Here is a 19020-nt window from a genome sequence, read left to right on the forward strand (position 1 = left end):
GTCACATCCTTTGGTACCTCTGTTGCTCTGGGGGGAAAAGCCAAAAGCCCCTCGTATGGCCTGCACAGCGCTGCATCTGCCCGCTTCCTCCTTTCCTGCCATGTGTGCACCCTTCTTCCTCTTGCTCTCAGGGCTTGCGATGCTTTCATCTTCTCTTGTAGGTATATGCATTCCCGCTTCAGGGTTTCTAAACTTGCTGGGCGCTGGAGCTGGAATGCTCTTTTCCTCCCCATCTGCTCCTTGACTTTCTTGGGGAAACTTTCTCTAGGCCCACAAACATGGATCAAAGTCTCATGTTACTTTTTTTTTTTTTTTGAGGTACGCGGGCCTCTCACTGCTGTGGCCTCTCCCGTTGCGGAGCACAGGCTCCGGACGCGCAGGCTCAGCGGCCATGGCTCAGCGGCCCAGCCACTCCGCGGCATGTGGTATCCTCCCGGACCGGGGCACGAACCCGTGTCCCCTGCATCGGCAGGTGGACTCTCAACCACTGCGCCACCAGGGAAGCCCTCATGTTACTTATTCTCATGGCGTCTTGTTCTTCCTTACATAAAACTATTCATGATTTATGATTATACATTTACAAATACTATTAGTTAATGACTGTATCTCTACATGGAGCACTAGGGAAGCACGTGTATTTCTATTAAGCCCTGGTGGTATAATGCACAGTGCCTGGCACATGGAGGGAGTTAAGTACCTGGGGGCGTGGGGAGCGGATGGGAGAGAAGGGAGAGAAAGGACGGGTAGAAAGATGCAAAAGTGGGCACAGGCACACTCCCCAGAGGGATTCCTTAGGTACAGTTGTGGGAGGCTGTTTTAGGACTTTTTGAACACTGATACATTGTAGCAAAGCAGCATTAACTGTGAACAGCAGTGGAGTCTGACCGCCTTCTGACCGCCTGGGTTGGAACCCTAGCTCTGCCTCCTCCGGCTGTGTGACCTGGGGTTAGGCACTTAAACTCTGAACCTGCTTCCTCTTCTGTAAAACTGATGCTAACAATAATGCCACCTCATAGGATCCTCGTGAGGATGATGAGGCAACATATGTAAAAGGCTTAGCGCATTCAAAGTATTCAGATAATGTAAGTTGCTCTTATTATTATTGTAATAGCTATAGGTATTCCATATTCATAAAATACCGCACTATTGGTATATACCTGGTCAAAGAATTACCATGCTTTGACAAAGAGAACATATGGGGATAAAGAGACGATTTCTAGTATAAATACTAGCATAAATCTCTTGGGAATTCTGTGAATTCAAATTCTCATTAGTAGTGGTTGTGAGGTACCTAAAGCAGTTTGTTAGGAGAAGGTAGGGGAATGTATGTATGTAGTTATGTATATAAGTTCTCATTAATACTTCAAACATGCTTCTCAACTCAAGAGCTAGATAACTTTTTTGGGGGGGGGCTTGTATAACAGAGTGGGTCTTAATCTAGAATTTCATTGAAATCAGGAAAACTAGGGGACTTATACGAAAATCTGACTTACAGAATTACATTAATGTAAATGTAATGTAAACTACATTTACATTAATGAATGCTTAACCTCTAGATAATCTCCTTTTTGTATCCCTCCTTTTTTCTTCTAATCATTTCTTTCTCCTTTGGAGACTTATGCCTCTTATCTTCCCAAGAAACTGTAACAAGATTTTCCATAAGCATCTTGGAAACTACAAAAAGTATTTTGCTCTTCGTTGTGGAACAGAAGGAGGGAAACTTGCAGATGCAGTCTCTGCCAGCACCTACCTGAAGCGCCCAGTTGCTTTGCTCTCTTAGGGAAAATGGGTCTGTGGTAAAGCCATGATTTGTTCCCTTCTTATTCTGAGTAAAAGTTTATTAGCTTGTGATTTAAGCAAACCATCTGGTCCTGCTGGCACTGCACACTGTCAGCCTTGAACTTTCTCCTTAATATTTTAGTGGAGGCAGTTAGGTTACATACTTGAATCCCAGCTCTGTTTTTTTTTAAATGTCTTATAGCGTGTGCTTTCGAGAATCATACTGTGACCTGGAGCACATTTTAAAATTGTGGAGAATTTCTTCATTGTTCGGTGTGGTATGTATCTCCTCTTCTACTCGGCTTTCATTACCTTCGTTTCTCAGTGTCTGTACCCAAAACTACACAACAACTGCTGTGTGGTGGGCACAGAGCGGGGTGGGTGTCCAAGTGGAGACAGCTGAATGTGTTCTCTGGGACTGTGGGAAAGTAACAGAAAGTGCAGAATTTCCATCTGGCTTTGAAGCTGTTTCCCTGGCTTGGAACCAGAGCACAAATCAGGTGATTAGCTGGAAATCCTGGTTCATGGCACCGTTCTTGCATTGAATGCTAAAGTGCTTTAAAGCTTATTTGGATGTATGTATGATCTGAGGTGGAAATACCTTGACACCTTGACCTGGCACTCAAATGGGTGGGAAAATTAAGCAATCTTTAAGAAAATTATGTTTTACTAACAAGGAAATTCTGTAAGTTCAAGTTTGGAATGAAAGATAAAACATATCTGTAACCATGGCAGACTAGATGCTGGGAAAATAACTTCCACAGAAACAATTGAAGATGGCTGATAAAATATGCATTCATAAGTTGTCAAGAATGTAGAAAATTCTCAGGCCAGGGGATGAACAGAGAGGGAATTCAAAGATAAGTACTTGGTAAGCTGTTGAACTTGAACGTTGGTTTTTGTATCTTGGCAGGACAAAAGAAAATGTCCATGGCAGCCCAAGGTAGAGAGTCTAAGAGACAAACTTCCCCCCTTTTTATAAAAAGGATCCATAACACCCGGAATTGGTCCTTTGAAAACACTAAGAAAACTGACTGGCCTTGGGTGAGACTAAAAGAGAAAAAGAAAGAAGGCACAGTGAGCAAGCAACTCTTGGAATGATAAAGGGCTCCTAACTCCAAGTCCTGCCAGTATTGAAAAGATACAAGGATATCTTTGCCAGTACGTTTGAAGATTTAGACTAAGTGAGCAAATGCCAAGGAAAATGAAACTCAGCAAAGCTAGCTAAATATGAAAAAGAAAACCTGAAAGAAAAAAAAAGAGTTGGTAATAAAATTTTTTCCCACAAATTTCAAGCCCAGAGAGTTATATTGGTGATTTTTAATAAACATACAAGGAACAAATCATTTCAGTCTTATAGAAACAATTCCAGAAAAATAAAAAAGAGGGACATATTTTATAAGGCCAGCATAACTTCATATCAAAACTTGACAGAGTTAATACGGGAAAGTAAAAGTTTAGGCCTGTCTCAAGCACGAACATAAATACAGAAATTCCTGAACAAAATATCGCTGGAGTCCAAGGTGAGTGTGTGTGAAGAGGAAAGATATGCTTGAAGGAGTGAGGTTCATTGCAGGATTTTAATAGTGGTTTCATTAGAAGACTACTTACTGTAGTCTACCACGTTGGAACGTGATAGGAGAAAAGTCATATAATCATCTCAAGAAATGCAGAAGCTTTACATTAATTTATAATTTAAAAAAATTCTTAACTAGCTAGTAGTAGACGGGAATTTCCTTAACCTGTCAAAGGACAGCTATTAAAAATTATACTACTTACTTATGGATAAAACTTTTAAAGTATTCTATTTATGATCACAAATGAGACAGAGTGCGTGCTGTCAACATCTGTGTAGACTTTCTGGGCTCTGCAGTAAGGCAAGTAAAAGAAATAAATACTATAAGGATTGGAAGGTAAGCGAGAAAACTATCATTAAGATATGAATGTTCGTCTACATAGTAGAGAAAAAGTCCATAAAGACTCTTTAAGTAGACACTAGATACAGTGTAAGTTTATAGAAATCAGCAGCATTTCTATAGCCTGCACCAAAATGAAAATTACATTTTTAAAAAAGATAATATTTAATATAGCATTTAAAAAAGTATAAAGTTCCAAGGAATAAGTATTATTAGAATGTTCAAGATCATTATGGGGGAAATTATAAATCTTTTCTGAAAGATATTAAAGTCCTAAATATACATCTCTTCCGTATATCTCTTCCATGAACTGTTGTAGAACAGTGCCCGGATTATGCTAGACTCAGGAAATATTTTTTGCAGAAATTCAAAAATAGCTAAGATGCTCTTGAAAAGAGAACACCATTTCTCTTAGATGTCAAACCTTATAAAGCTATAATAATTAAAATAATGTGGTTTTGGTGTAGGAATAGGCAAACCAGTGGATCATAATAGAAAGCATAGAAACATATCCATGTTTACGGGGATACTGGATGGATGTCAAAGGTGAAGATAGAATGGATTTTTCAATAAATGGTTCTGAGACACTGATCAGTGTTATTGCTAAAAGTGAGACAGACAGTCATTATGTGATATAATATGATGTACACACCTTGCCTATGGAGTACTGTTGTCAGAAAGACCAAACAAACCCAAATCTCATGAAGCCTTTACCTATTACTTTCAGTTTACAAGAAACATGAGGACCAGAGGAACACCATAAATAGTATCATTAAAAAAAACAGTCAACTGAATCCAAAATGTGGGTCATTCTATAAGACAAGTGACTCATTTTCGCTAAGAAGTTAATGGCATGGGAACTTTAAAATGTAAAGCAATAGGCCAGTTGTCCAAGCACCTTTCAATCAAAAGAATATTCTTCCCTCATTGAATTGCCTTGACACTCTTGTGTCAAAAATTAGTTTACCATAAAAGTTAGGGTTTATCTCTGGATTCTCAGTTCTTTTCCATTGGTCTCTTTGTCCATCCTTATGCCAGTACCATCCTGAAACTCTGTAGTAAGTTTTGAAGTCAAGAAGTATGAGTCCTCTTTCCCCCCACCCCCAGATTACTTATTTTAGCTGTCTTTCATTTCCATATGAGTTTTAGGGTCAGCTTGTCAGTTTCTGGGAAAAAGAGAGCTTTTATAGGGATTTTGTTGAACCTGTAGATCAGTTTGGAGAGTATTGCCATCTTAATATTACATCTTTCAATCCATGAACATGTTGTCTTTCTATTTATTTAAATCTTTAATTTCTTTTAGCAACCTTTTATAGTTTTCAACAGAAACCTTGCTCTTTTTTTTTTTGCTAAATTTATACCTAGGTGTTTCCTTCTTTTTTATGCTATATTAAATGGAATTGTCTTCTTACTTTCATTTTTGGAATGTTCATTGTCTGTGTATCGATATACAGTTGATTTTTGTATATTGATCTTGTATCCTGTAACCTTTGTATACTTATTTGTTTACTTTTTTAAAAATTTATTGGGCTTCCCTGGTGGCGCAGTGGTTGAGTGTCCGCCTGCCGATGCAGGGGACATGAGTTCGTGCCCTGGTCCGCGAAGATCCCACATGCCACGGAGCGGCTGGGCCCGTGAGCCATGGCCGCTGAGCCTGCGCGTCCGGAGCCTGTGCTCTGCAACGGGAGAGGCCACAACAGTGAGAGGCCCGCGTACTACACACACACACACAAAATTATTTATTTTTGGCTGTGTTGGGTCTTTGTTGCTGCGCATGGGCTTTCTGTAGTTGCAGCGAGTGGGGGCTACTCTTTGTTGCGGTGCACGGCCGTCTCATTGCGGTGGCTTTTCTTGTGGAGCATGGGCTCTAGGCATGTGGGCTTCAGTAATTGCAGCACACGGGCTCAGTAGTTGTGACTCGCGGGCTCTAGAGTGCAGGCTCAGTATTTGTGACGCACGGGCTTAGTTGCTCCGCGGCATGTGGGATCTTCCCGGACCAGGGCTCGAACCCATGTCCCCTGCGTTGGCAGGTGGATTCTCAACTACTGCACCACCAGGGAAGCCCCTATTTGTTTACTTTTTAAGACGGATTCCTTAGGATTATTCTCTTTATAAGATTATATCATCTTCAGCTAGAGAAAATTGTATGTCTTCCTTTCCAATATGGATGCCTTTAAATTTTTTGCAGCTTACTTTTTACTGGCTATCATCTCTAGTACAATATTAAACAGAAGTGGTGAGAACAGACATCCTGGTCTTGTTCTTGGTCTTAGAGGGAAAGCATGCAGTCTTTCATCACTAAAAGTTTTTCGTAGATGCCATTTATTGGCTTGAGGAAGTTCTCCTCTATTCCTAGTTTCTTGAATATTTTTATCATGAAAGGGTTTTGGAAATTGTCAGATGCTTTTTCTATATCTTTTGAAATGATCATGTGGTTTTTGCCATGTATTTTATTAATATGATTTATTACATTTATTTTATATGTTAAACCAACCTTGCATTCTTGGGATAAATCTCAATTTTTATATCTTGCTGGCTTTGATTTTATAGTATTTTTTGCATCTATAGTCATAAGGGGTATTCCTCTAAGCTTTCTTTTTTTCTTTCTTCGGCTGTGTTTTTTCTGATTTTATCAGAGTTTCTGTGTCATGATCCTTATTTTCTCTTGTTTTTTTGGCACTGCATGTGCAAAGTCCATCTTCTGTATATTTCTGCCTCCTAATCTGGAATCAGTAATTTTTCCAAGGAGCCCATTCAGTTTAGTGAGAAACCGTAACCTTAGAGCTGTGGTCCTCAGTGCTGTTGACTGTCATTGCTTTTACCTCTGGAGTGGTGAGGACGTAGGTGTGCGTTTTGCTCTTAGATCCGGGTTATACTCCTATGGTGGGCCCTTCTTTTATATGCATGAGTAAACATAATTTTGGATGAAATAAAGTCAGTAATACCATTTTTTCAGTGTTCATAAACTGATAAAACTGAGTAGTGATTTATTTTGGAATATATGCATCAGAGGTAAAAATAAAGAAATGCAAGGAAATAAGTACACAAATTAAGAATAGCGATTACCTATCACAGGAGAGTCAGAGAATACAGTTGGATAATTGCACTTAACAAAAGCTACTGGGTCGTGAGTATATAAGTGTGTGTTTTGCTCTTAGCTCTAGAATATATACATACACCTTTTATCAGTGCATATGATATTTCAGATGGATCATTTATGAAATTTAAAGGTGGTTATGTGCAATATAAAACATTGTTAAATTATTTTTCCTATAATTTATAAGTTGTCTTTAAGTAATTTCTGATCTTTTGCCAAGTAGGCCCAAAGTACCTTCCTACCATGACTGTGAAGTCCTTCTACCGTTCTCAGTGCTGAGCCTATTGGATATCCATGTTGATAAAAATGAGTCTGACCATTACACCATATTAAAAAATCAATTGCATATACGTTATATATTTAAATGTGAATGTATAGTCCAAGAAAGGATTTAGAAGAAAGGATAATATCCTCATGACCTTGAGGTTGACAAAATTGTCATGTTCATTATACAAAAAGCTCTGAACATAAACATGTATAAAGGAAAGATTTTGTTAAATGCCATTAAAATTTAAAACTTCTGTTTATCAAAAGTGCTTTCAGTAAATTTTGCTATTTTTGCACAGTGGAATATCATAGTTATGAGAATTACAGAACTACACTTTTACCCAGCAATGTAGATGAATCTCACAGATATAACGCCAGGGGGGGAAAATCTGTGCTTAAAATTATATACTATGTAATTCCATTTGTATAAAGTTAAAACAAATAGACAAAACTAATCTGGAGTGTTAGAATAATGGTTACTCTTAATCTAGAAAAGGGGTATGGGGGGGTTGGGGTGATGGTAATGTTCTGGTTATTGGTCTGTGCCCTTTATATGGGTTTGTTCACTTAGAATTCTTTAGGTTATACATTTATAATTTTTGTATATTTTTCTTTATTTATGCTGTATTTCAATAAATATTTACTAAAAACTTTAGATGCATAAGAGTATGTATAGAGTGGGCTTACCTTTGTATAGGAAAAGGAGGAATAGTTTATACATGCTTGCTTGTGTATGTATAAGATATCTCTTCAAGTTATGTAAGAAACTGACACCGTTGCTTGCCTGGAGCAGTGAAGGACAGGATGGGAGGGAGATGTTGTGAGATACGCTTAAGTTCATAAAAGGTGGACACATCTCACTATTTATTAGACCTTCTATAAATGATGCTGTTGATGGCTGATTTTGTGTTGTAAGAGTATACCTTGGGGCATAATTTAATCTAGTTTTTGCTAAGATTTTATATGAATTAAACTGATAACGTAGAATCATCCTTATTGACAGTTTTCAAAAAGGCAGGCAGTTATATGTTCTTGTAAAGCTTGCTGATATGTGAATACATATCCAAAGAGATCTGCATAATAAGAAAAAATCTCACAGCAACTGGGACTGTCAGGAGGCTGTTTAGCTGAGAGCATTAACTTGATCACTTCCGAGAAGATATCCAAAGTAAAATAATTCAGGTGCCAAAAAACTAAGTGTAACTTTTTAACAGCTGTTACCAGTCCATCTACCTACACTCACCTCTACCTCTGGAAAGGATTATAACCAAGATTATTTCTTGTCAAGTAGCAAACTGACTGTAAACTCTTGTGATTGGTATACTTGGCTGTTTGATTTTCTGGTTGAGGTTGTTTTTAGGTAATAACAGATATTTTGGCAACATCTTTTCGCCTCTGAATTAAGATGAGCGTGTTCATTTAAATCTGATTTTGGAACCACCCGGAGTAAGTGGAAATAACTGATAAAGTACAGAACTTGCTCTCTTAGTTTCTTGTGTTTTAGCATTCTGTCTTCTTTCTCTCATGTTTTTACAGGTCTTTTATTTTATTTAGTTATTTTAAAATAAATTTATTTATTTATATTTTTGTCTGTGTTGGGTCTTCATTGCTACACGTGGGCTTTTTCTATTTGTGGTGAGTGGGGGCTACCCGTCGTTGCGGTGCACGGGCTTCTCATTGCAGTGGCTTTTCTTGTTGTGGAGCATGGGCTCTAGGCCCGTGGGATTCAGTAGTTGTGGCACTCTAGGGCTCTAGAGTACAGGCTCAGTAGTTGTGGTGCATGGGCTTAGTTGCCCCACGGCATGTGGAATCTTCCCGGACTAGGGCTCGAACCCGTGTTCCCTGCACTGGCAGGCGGATTCTTAACCACTGCGCCACCACGGAAGTCCTTTACAGGTCTTTTAAAAGCATTCTGTCTCTTCTCTATCTGGTCATATATTTTTTTTCTTCCTGCCTTCCTCAAAAAATCTCTACCTACCTAGCTTTAGAGCAGGAAATTATCCGATTGAATTCTAGCTGTTTCTTTAACAAGAAATTCTTTGTAATGGTATAAACAGAAGAATCTTAGTTTGAACGAATAAAAATGACTCATTTATGTTTATTCTGCATCTGGTATTAGTCAAGTTTATGGCTTTTATTTCCTAAAATCCTTCTAGAAATATTTATTATGATTTTGTTCCTTATATTTTTATCTGCATTATATTGTTATTTCCATGGAAGTTTCTGGACTGTTTCCAAATAAATTCCTTAGAAGGGATTGTTTCTGGCACAGTGTTACTTCTGATGCCCTTACATTTGTCAAAAAGAAAATGAGGGTTTTTTGGACCTAAACTGAGAAGAATTATAGTGGAGGGAAGATGAAAGATGTATTTCTTTAACTGCCATTTATGTCTGATCCTGCGAGAGTACAGAATTTTTGATGGGTGTGTCTTCAATTTTGTGGACCCAGGCGTTGCCCACTGCCCAGCTCCTCTGACTATACCTGGCCCAGATGCTCAGTTTCTGACCTTTGTGTGTTGATCGTAGGTGGAGGAGTTGCTGATGGCCATGGAGAAGGTAAAGCAGGAGCTGGAGTCCATGAAGGCGAAGCTGTCCTGCACTCAGCAGTCGCTGGCAGAGAAGGAGACTCATTTGACCAACCTTCGGGCCGAGAGAAGAAAACACTTAGAGGAAGTTCTGGAGATGAAGTAAGTTCTATAATATTGGTCTTCAGGCGTATGCTTAGTAGAAATACTTGTCCTCATCGCTTTCATCTTCTGGCCCTGTTTGTCACGCCTGACCCACTTAGCCTAATTTTAATGCTCACTTGTGTTTCTCACTCCTTAGAAGAAATTGGGGACAAATCCTGGTCAAATGGAAACTTTTTTTGCCTCCCTGTCACTGAATTTTGCAGTCCTCTAGAGTGTATGTATCCGTATGCAACTGTGTCTCTGAAATTCCTAAAACCTTCTGGAAAGTTCTGGCAAGTTGTTGAGCTTTCTGAGGAAGATAACCATTGCTCCTGAGGACACACGATGGCTAGGCAATTTTTAAAAACATGTTTTATTATAAACATTTCCAAAGGTACACAAAAGTAGAGAATAGTATAATGAACCTCCTTATACCCATCCCCCATATTTAACCATTAATATTTGCCACGCTCTCCAGTCAGCTTTTACAGAATTGTCACTTTTAGCAGAACCTTTCTTTACATCATTTTCCTACTTCCCAGGCATCTTGCAGCTTCCTTGAGATAGTCTGTTGTGAAGGCTGTATATATCTGCTCTGCATAATACAGCTGTTTCTTTTTCTCCTCTGTGACTTTGAAAAGTTCTGGTTTCCTTCTCTTCATAACAAGTATGTCTCTTTTTTAAGTCCCTTAGTACTTTCTCCATCACTCCGATCCCCACCCCTATGTAATTGTCCTGCTCTCATTTTCCTGAAACCAAGTCTATGCTGGGACCCCTCGGTTACCTTCATCACCTCAGCAGTTACCTGTGTTTTTGTCGTCTTCTCTTCTGACTCAGAGGAGATACCGTCTCTCCTTCACCAAGCTCCCTTCTTATTTCTATCACAGATTTAAGCTCTGGTTCCCTCCTCTGCAATCTGTCTCCATTAATTTTCTTTCACATAATCTTTGCTCACTTTCTGTTAGTTCCTTCTTCTCTGCAATAAATACGCACTCTCTCTGACCTAAAGTAAACAGTCTTTCTGAGCCCAGCCAGTGCTTGAAGCTAACATCCCCTCTCCTGCTACTTTGAACTATCAATAAATGTTGAATATGAGAATTACAAAGTAGCAGAGGATCTTGCCATGACACCTCGGCATGAATTTTCATGGGGCATGATTGTTTTGTTATCATGACGGCAGCCCAGGAGTTGAGGAAACAAATGTCGGGGTGTCCCCTGTGCTTATGGACTGTTAGGACACAGTGGGAGGTTAAGAGAGCCTGATCTTTTAGAAAAGTATTACAGGTGATGTGCTCTCGGAAGTGACAGATAACTGGAGCCAGAAATAGGTTGATACGCAGGGAGAACGGGGAGAATTTAGGGTTCTGAGTATCATGATGAGAAAGTTTGCTTCTTACGACCAGGTTAGTAGAAGCAGTTTAAGACAAGGTTTTATCACTGATGATAAGAACATAGAAGAAGGATGGATATAATATTCGGGAATACAAGGTATCGATGCGATACTCCTAAGCACAAACAGGCCCTGCTAAAGCAACGGGATAGGAGTATTGTTTCGTTTTCTCTGTGTACCAGTATCTTGACTCGACTTGTCAGATCTTTCCCACTCAGTTCAAGTGTCCATAGCAAAACTGTGGTGGATTTGTAAAGGAATTTTCCTTTATTATTAGGACTTTGAAAAGATATGAAAGAACTTTTTAAAGAATGCTTGACTTTAAACCATTAAAAGGGGATTGCGTGTGATTTTTTTGTTTTATTATTATTATTTTTGGAACCACAGTGCTAAACTTTCTTATGGACTTCCCTTGCCAACCCAGGTTAGAGACTACATTTCAGAAAAATACTGTGATTTGCAAAACTGCTTTTGGTAAGATCAAGCACTCACACACTAAAGCATGGGATAAGTAATTAAAGTATTCAGAGAATTTACAAGTGGTATAGAAATTTGATGAATAAACATTGAATAAAAGTTCTAGAAATAAGTGTTAAAACCTGGCTCTGACAGGTGACCTGTGTCTTAAATCACCTTCCTCATCTGCTCCGGAGATACTACTACAGCATCATGCTGTTCTTAGATTTTCTACAAGATTTTTGTCCTGCAGATTTACTGACTTAAAGTTTTTAAAGTAGTCCTTGCTTTAATTTGCACTTAAATTTCTCCTTGTCGTTGCCTCTCATTTTCATATCTTAATAAAATGGTTGTTTAATACCTTTCTTTTAACAAATTAAGCACTTCAGGCCAAATCGTCTATCCAAACATGCTGTTGAGAGTGGTGGCTAATCCCAAACTCCTAATGTATCCCTCCTCCACTCTCTTTTCTCCTTTGGTAACCATAAGTTTGTTTTCTATGTCTGTGGGTCTATTTCTGTTTTGTATATAAGTTCATTTGTATCTTTTTTTTTTTTTTTTTTTTTTTTTTTTTTTAGGTTCCACATGTAAGTGATATCACGATATTTGTCTTTCTCTGTCCGGATTACTTCACTTAGTATGGTTATCTCTAGGTCCATGCATGTTGCTGCAAATGGCATTATTTCATTCCTTTTTATGGCTGAATAATATTCCAGTGTGTGTGAGTGTGTGTGTGTGTGTATACATATATATGTATAAATATATAAAACATATCTTCTTTATCCGTTCATCTGTTGATGGACATTTAGGTTACTTCCATGTCTTGGCTATTGTAATAGAGCTGCAATGAACACTGGGTTGCATGTATCTTTTTGAATTATGGTTTTCTCTGGATATATGCCCAGGAGTGGGATTGCTGGACTATATGGTAACTCTATTTTTAGTTTCTTAAGGAACCTCCATACTGTTCTCCATAGTGGCTGTATCAGTTTACATTCCCACCATCAGTGTAAGAAGGTTCCCTTTTCTCCACGCCCTCTCCAGCATTTATTGTTTGTAGATTTTTTTTGATGATGGCCATTCTTACTGATGTGAGGTGATATCTCATTGTTGTTTTGACTTGCATTTCTCTAATAATTAGCGATGTTGAGCATTTTGTCATGTGCCTTTTGGCCATCTATATGTCTTCTTTGGAGAAATGTCTATTTAGATCTTCTGCCCATTTTTTGATTGGGTGGTTTGTTTTTTGATATTGAGCTGTATGAGCTGTTTGTATATTTTGGAGATTAGCTACAGCAATTAATTGTACAGCACAGGGAAATATAGCCATTATTTTGTGAAAATTTTAAACAAAGTATAATGTATAAAAATATTGAATCATGGGCTTCCCTGGTGGTGCAGTGGTTGAGAGTCCACCTGCCGATGCAGGGGACACGAGTTTGTGCCCCGGTCCGGAAGATCCCACATGCTGTGGAGCGGCTGGGCCCGTGAGCCATGGCCGCTGAGCCTGCACGTTCGGAGCCTGTGCTCCACAACGGGAGAGACCACAACAGTGAGAGGCCCGTGTACTGCAAAAACAAAAACTCAAAACAAACAAACAAAAATATTGAATCACTATGCTGTACACTGGAAACTAACATAATATTGTAAATCAACTATAGTTTAATTTTTTAAAGTTTGGCATACAAATATTAAGTAATAATTCATAAAACCTCAATCAAAAGCTGTACAATTGGGCTTCCCTGGTGGCACAGTGGATGGGAGTCCGCCTGCCGGTGCGGGGGGTGCAGGTTTGTGCCCTGGTCCGGGAGGATCCCGTGTGCCACGGAGCGGCTAGTCCCGTGGGCCATGGCTGCTGGGCCTGTGCGTCCGGAGCCTATGCTCCACGGCAGGAGGGGCCACGGCAGTGAGAGGCCCGCGTACCACAAAAAAAAAAAACAACAGCTGTACAATTAACCTAAGCATAATTATACACAAAACACTATGAATGACATATTGCGGGTTCTGATACAGTAAACTTTTGATTCCTTTTCACTGCATAGCTGACCAAGGGAATAGACTTTCTTCTGCTATGTTCTGGACTCCTCGCCATATGTTGAACAGTTTCTGCTAATCATCTGTCCTGGGTTGGGAGTGTCTCAGTTCTACAACTTTGCTCAGAATTTGCTTCGTTCATTGTCAATTTGCAAGGAGTTCACTTCCCCCAAGGAGTTCTGCATGGTATCTGCATCTAATTACTTGTGGCAAATAGTGAGAGCATACTTCCTGGAATGAGAGAGCCTGAATCTGGATTCTAACTCTGCCCCTTATGAGCTCTGTGTCTTCAGCAAGTTCTTTAGCCTTCTTGTGCTTCAGTCTCCTTATTTGTAAAATGGCAATAATGATTGTCCCAGCTTCATAGCATCTTCATCACAGTAGGATAAGAAATTGTTGCTATACGGGACTGAGAGCAGTGCCTGGCATAGGAAGCCCTTAGTAGTGGGTATTGTTAGCTTGCTGCGTGTACTTACTGGCAACAGTTTGCAGGAAATCAGGAAAGTATTTGAGCAAAATGTAAAAGAAGAAAGGTAATATCCTATCTGTGGCTGTTGGCAATGACAAAAAGATTCTTCCTTCTGTAGTTATGGCAGGACCCACCATATTTTAAATGTGTTCATTGTTTTATTAATAATAACTGAACAAGTTAAAAGGACTTGTTTACTATAACCAGAGAATTTGAAATGCAGAAGAAATATGAAGGGAATGCAATGTGCACAAGAGCCTGAAACATGTGTGACTGAATCTGGAATAAGAAAAGTCTTCCCTGAAGAAAGGATGGTTGGCCTATTTGTAGAGACAGTCCTTCAGCAAAGCACCAGGATAGTCTAGTTTTCTGGAATAATCCTGAACTAGTCAAACCAAAAGGAATGCCCTGATAGTTCTCTTCTAACCCTAGTATTTATAATTGTAATTTCTGAGTGTCTGTTACAGACAGACGGCCGTGAGTCTGGGGAGATGTGGAGCTGTTCACCTGGTAGCCTGCCAGTGTCTCAGAAGAAGCACTCGAGTTGCTTGGCTAGCCCTGGGGAGAAGGGACATTTTCATTGGCAGATCTCATGTTGGTTCTTCTCCTCATGCTGTGGTTTTGTTAATCACTGTTTTTTTACTTCACTTTTATGTTAACCTCTTTGACTAAGAAAGAAGGGATGAACGGGAGAGGGAGGAAAGTAATAAAATAACAACCTTAATAAATTCTGAGTATCAGTTCAGGTCACGAGCTTCACTATCAGGATTTCTAGATGAGCTGATTCATTCTCCACTGCCCTGCATTCAGAGTCCTACTGCAGTCTCACCCTATGTTCGCATTATGAATACAGCTCAAAAGACTCACGTTTCATTTTGAGTAAACTTTTATCAAACTATGCATTTGACTATACTGAGAATCGGTTTGTTTCGGAAGGTGGTGGTGGAATCGCTGTTTGGTTTCTTTGAGAATCTAGAGCTGTGTGATAAATAGCGTCCCATTAATAAAGTCGCTAGAGAAGTCCAAAGCGCTGTGGGCCACGTTATATACTCGTGAGATGACTTCTGGCTACAGAAAGATCTGACTTCCCACCCACGTAAAATAAATTTTCATATGTACCTAAGAAGAGTTCAGTAATGTAATCTGAATTCTGGCATTTAAAAAATACTTGCCTTTTAATTTGAGAGAAAAATGCAGTATGCTTGGAATTAAGGAAGCTGTAGAAAATGGTTACTGGGAAAAGTTCAGGCTACTTGGGGTTAGTATAGTTAGGTGATCAATCTGTTTTACTTTGAATAATTAAAATGAGACTGTATTTTAAATTATTTTATCTCCCAATATTCTGTAGAATTTCATTTTAAAATTTATTGTAGATTTGCTGACATTAAAAAATAAAATCCCACTTGGGGATCTATGACAGTCTTCCAAATTAACCACAAAATTGGTAATAGTTGTGCAGATTATATGCTAGTAACACATTGAAATGCCTTTTAAGATACGTGAGAACTAGAACGTGTATACTTTTTGCAAAGCCACACTTATGTCTACTTCCACCAAGTGCCTTTGTTTGAGTCATTGGACATATGACAAAGGACTTTTAGTGGAGTTGGAAGCATTTTTCACAGTGGCCTGAAATACTGAGCTTTAAATATTTTGTGGGAAATCACATAAATTCTTATGAAAATTTCCTACACTTGAGTTGAAAAAGAAAGCAAAGTATGCTGTATAGTATAGCAATAAATAACACTAGTGGGACTGGTCCTAATTAAAATTATAAAGAAAAGTTTCTAACTCTTGACTTGGGGACTTCCTTCCTAGCCTTGGTTAACTCTTTAATTCTGTCCCCTCTTTTTCTACCCTCACATCCAGCTCTCTCATGCGTCCTACTTCACAGAATGTGTGGTGTCAACTGTCAAACATCTTTTCTCATCAGAACTAAGAGTTTAGATGGGGCTCTGAGTTGTTAAGGACAGTGATGGAGATGGGCTAATTAAGTACAGTAATTACAGTATTTACAGTACAGTATTTGAGTTCCTTACCTTTCCCTGCTCCTAAACGGTGACCGTGATGCTCAGCTTCTCACGAGATGAGGCACGAGTATTTCAAATGTTTTTCTCAAATCGTTTTATTTTCTTGTGACCTGAATTAGAATCATTTACAAACAACCCTAATATCCCTTGCCCGTTCTCCTCCCTTAATCCTAAATCCATTCTACCTTTTAGCCATTTAAGGCCAGATGTAAATTCCAAACAGAAAAACCACTTTCCTGAAGAAATCATGCTTCCTAATAATTTTTTTCATTTAAAATGTCTTAAATGGCTGTGGTAATCTCTAAGTAAAGAGCTGAACTTTTCAGATAGAGGCCCCAAAGTCCCTCTCTTTTCCAGTTTTTATAATTCTGTCTTTCCCCCATCAGTATATGGTTTGTGTGCAAGAATGTCCTCGCTTGTGCAGGGATGAAATTAAGAATATAGGTCATCCTCTTTTTCCTAAAGGGGAAAGGAGTGGGATTATTGTCCTACTTCTTACTTATCTTTTTATTTTTTTCTCTACTGGAGGTGTAGGATGAACCCTAGTCCCTTTGTTTAATACAGCTGAAACAGTTAAAGGGACAGCTATTCCAGGTAGGTAACCTAATGCCTTAAGCTAATTGCAATACTCATTTTAAGAAAATTTTTTACATAATATACCATTATGAGAGGGTTTTTCAGTTTGGGATTAAAAAAAAAAATCTTTTCCTTTCAGGATCTTCATTCTCTGTGTCCCTCAGAGTACCATAAAGGTATTTACTCATTCTGTAAATGGATAAAACTTCCCTCAAGCTTTGTATGTAGAAATAGTAATCCATTTATTTAATCATAAGCTTTTCCTGGCTGAAGATTCTGAGTAAAAAGGTATTATAAGATGCTCTTTGTAGCAAAGAATGTGTTTACATTTTGAGCTAGTTATAAACCGGGTTAATAATACTTTGACCTACCTCATGAGGTTGTTGTGAGGATTAAATGAGATAACGTGATAAAAACACTGTGAAATTGGTCAAGCTGAATATTTGCAAAGCATGATACAACTGAAAATTGTTAAGTTTGCACTTAACTTTTCCGGTTGGCAGTTTTCTCATTCTGAAATGAAAGGGTTTCCTGCATCTCTAAGATTCCTGTCGTTTTAAAAATCATATGATTCTTTGACTAGGTGACCTTCTGACATCCTTGATTCTATAGTTGCAAATGCTCTGAGTAAATCAGAGAAGTAATTTATATATAAACAGTATACTGAGCAGAAGTTGGGGGTCAGATGTCCATAATTCCTTGGCTGAGGACTAAGCCTCACGTTCACTGGATCAGACTACCCAAGGCCTACCAGAGATAAGCTGCTCTGGGGATGGAAGTGGAATTGTGATGCTAGAGTTAGAGCAGCAGTGCCGGGGAAGTTTCAGTTCCAACCCAGTCACAGAGGCAAAAGTCTTGTTAAAACTTAAGGCATCTTGCTGAGATAACAGAAAGTCTGGGTTTTAGGAGTAGGGGTCATGACCTACAATAAAGCTAACTATAGATGTAGTGTAACAAAACTGAAAGCCCCAAGGCAGTCTACAGGGACAGTAGAATTTGGAGGATGAGTCCCATCAAGATAGAGAGGTTTGGGAAATACCCTGAGCTTTCAACAGATCAGCCCAACAAGGATAAATCCAAGCCTATACAAGGTCAAGGAAATCAGCTATTAACTGAATTATCTACTAGAATAAAAATCATTGCTTTTCAGAAGAAAATAACAGAATCCAGAGTCTTTGTAGTGTATCATCTACAGTATTCTATATTCAATTAAAAAATATCGCCAGACATTCAAAGAACAGTAACATGTAACCCATGGTGAACAAAAACATGCAGTAGAAAGCAAGTCAGAGAAGTCCTAGATATTAGAATTAACAGTGATTTTAAAGTCACTCCTATAAGTGTGCTTTAAAGTCTTCAAGAAAATGTAATGTTGATGATAGAACAGATAGGAAATCTCAGCTGAGAAAGGAAAACATTTTAAAAATGGAAATTTGAAAACTGAAATTTAAATGAAAAAATTCAGTGGATGGTCTTAATGACAGAGCTTTCAAAAGAAGGAGTCCATAAATTTTAAAACAGATCAATAGAAATTATCCAGTGTGAACAACTGTGAGAAAAAGGGTTTTTACAGAATGAGTAGAGCCTCCATGACACGTTGGACATTATCAGATGGGCTAACATACATGTAACTGGAATTCCAGCAGGGTAAAAGAGTGAGAAGGGGGTAGAAACAAGTCTGTAAAAATAATGGCTGAAATATTTCTTTGATTTAAAATACACTGATTTATGAAGGTGTATGGGAAATCTCTGTGCATCCCTCTCAATTTTTCTGTTAACCTAAAAGTGCTCTAAAAACTAGTCTTTTTAAAAAGCGTGTATATTTACAGATCCTAGAAACTTAGTGAAACCAAGCTGGGTAAATACAAAGAAAACCACACCTATAAACATTATAATATAATTGCTAGAAACAAAATATAAAGAGTAGAACAGAGGCAGCAAGGGAAGAAGAAAACACAGTATGTAAAGGGAAACTGTGATAGCTGAGTTCTTATCCAAAACATTGGAGATCAGAATAAAATGGAACTTCTTCTAAAGTACTGTAAGAAAATTTGTCAGCCTAGAATTCTAGGACCAAAAAACAAACAAACAAACTCCAAAAACTAGGGTTAAATATAGACATTTTTCAGATAAATAAATATGCAAAGAATGCATCCCTAAGTGGAGGTATGTCTGCGTGATGGCTGATTCGCTTTGCTGTATAGCAGAAACTAACACAACATTGTAAATCAACTATACTCCAATTAAAAAATTAACTTAAAAAATTAAAAGAAAGAAAAATACAGTAAGCTACGGAGATATATTGTACAGCACAGGATATATACCCAATATTTTATA

The 19020-nt window shown here is 38.4% G+C and overlaps 1 protein-coding gene across 12 annotated transcripts in view; it reads left to right on the forward strand.

Annotated features, from left to right (window-relative positions):
• ERC1 (ELKS/RAB6-interacting/CAST family member 1) overlaps positions 1-19020 on the forward strand; it is a 390663-nt gene that overhangs the window by 203651 nt on the left and 167992 nt on the right. For all 12 annotated transcript variants that reach the window (XM_073789251.1, XM_073789255.1, XM_073789254.1 and 9 more), the window contains one exon: positions 9586-9746. In XM_073789251.1, coding sequence (XP_073645352.1) covers positions 9586-9746 — 161 coding nt within the window. The remainder of the gene's footprint in view (positions 1-9585; positions 9747-19020) is intronic.

Source organism: Tursiops truncatus, chromosome 11 (genome assembly GCF_011762595.2).
Source record: "Tursiops truncatus isolate mTurTru1 chromosome 11, mTurTru1.mat.Y, whole genome shotgun sequence".
Taxonomy (NCBI): Eukaryota; Metazoa; Chordata; class Mammalia; order Artiodactyla; family Delphinidae; genus Tursiops; species Tursiops truncatus.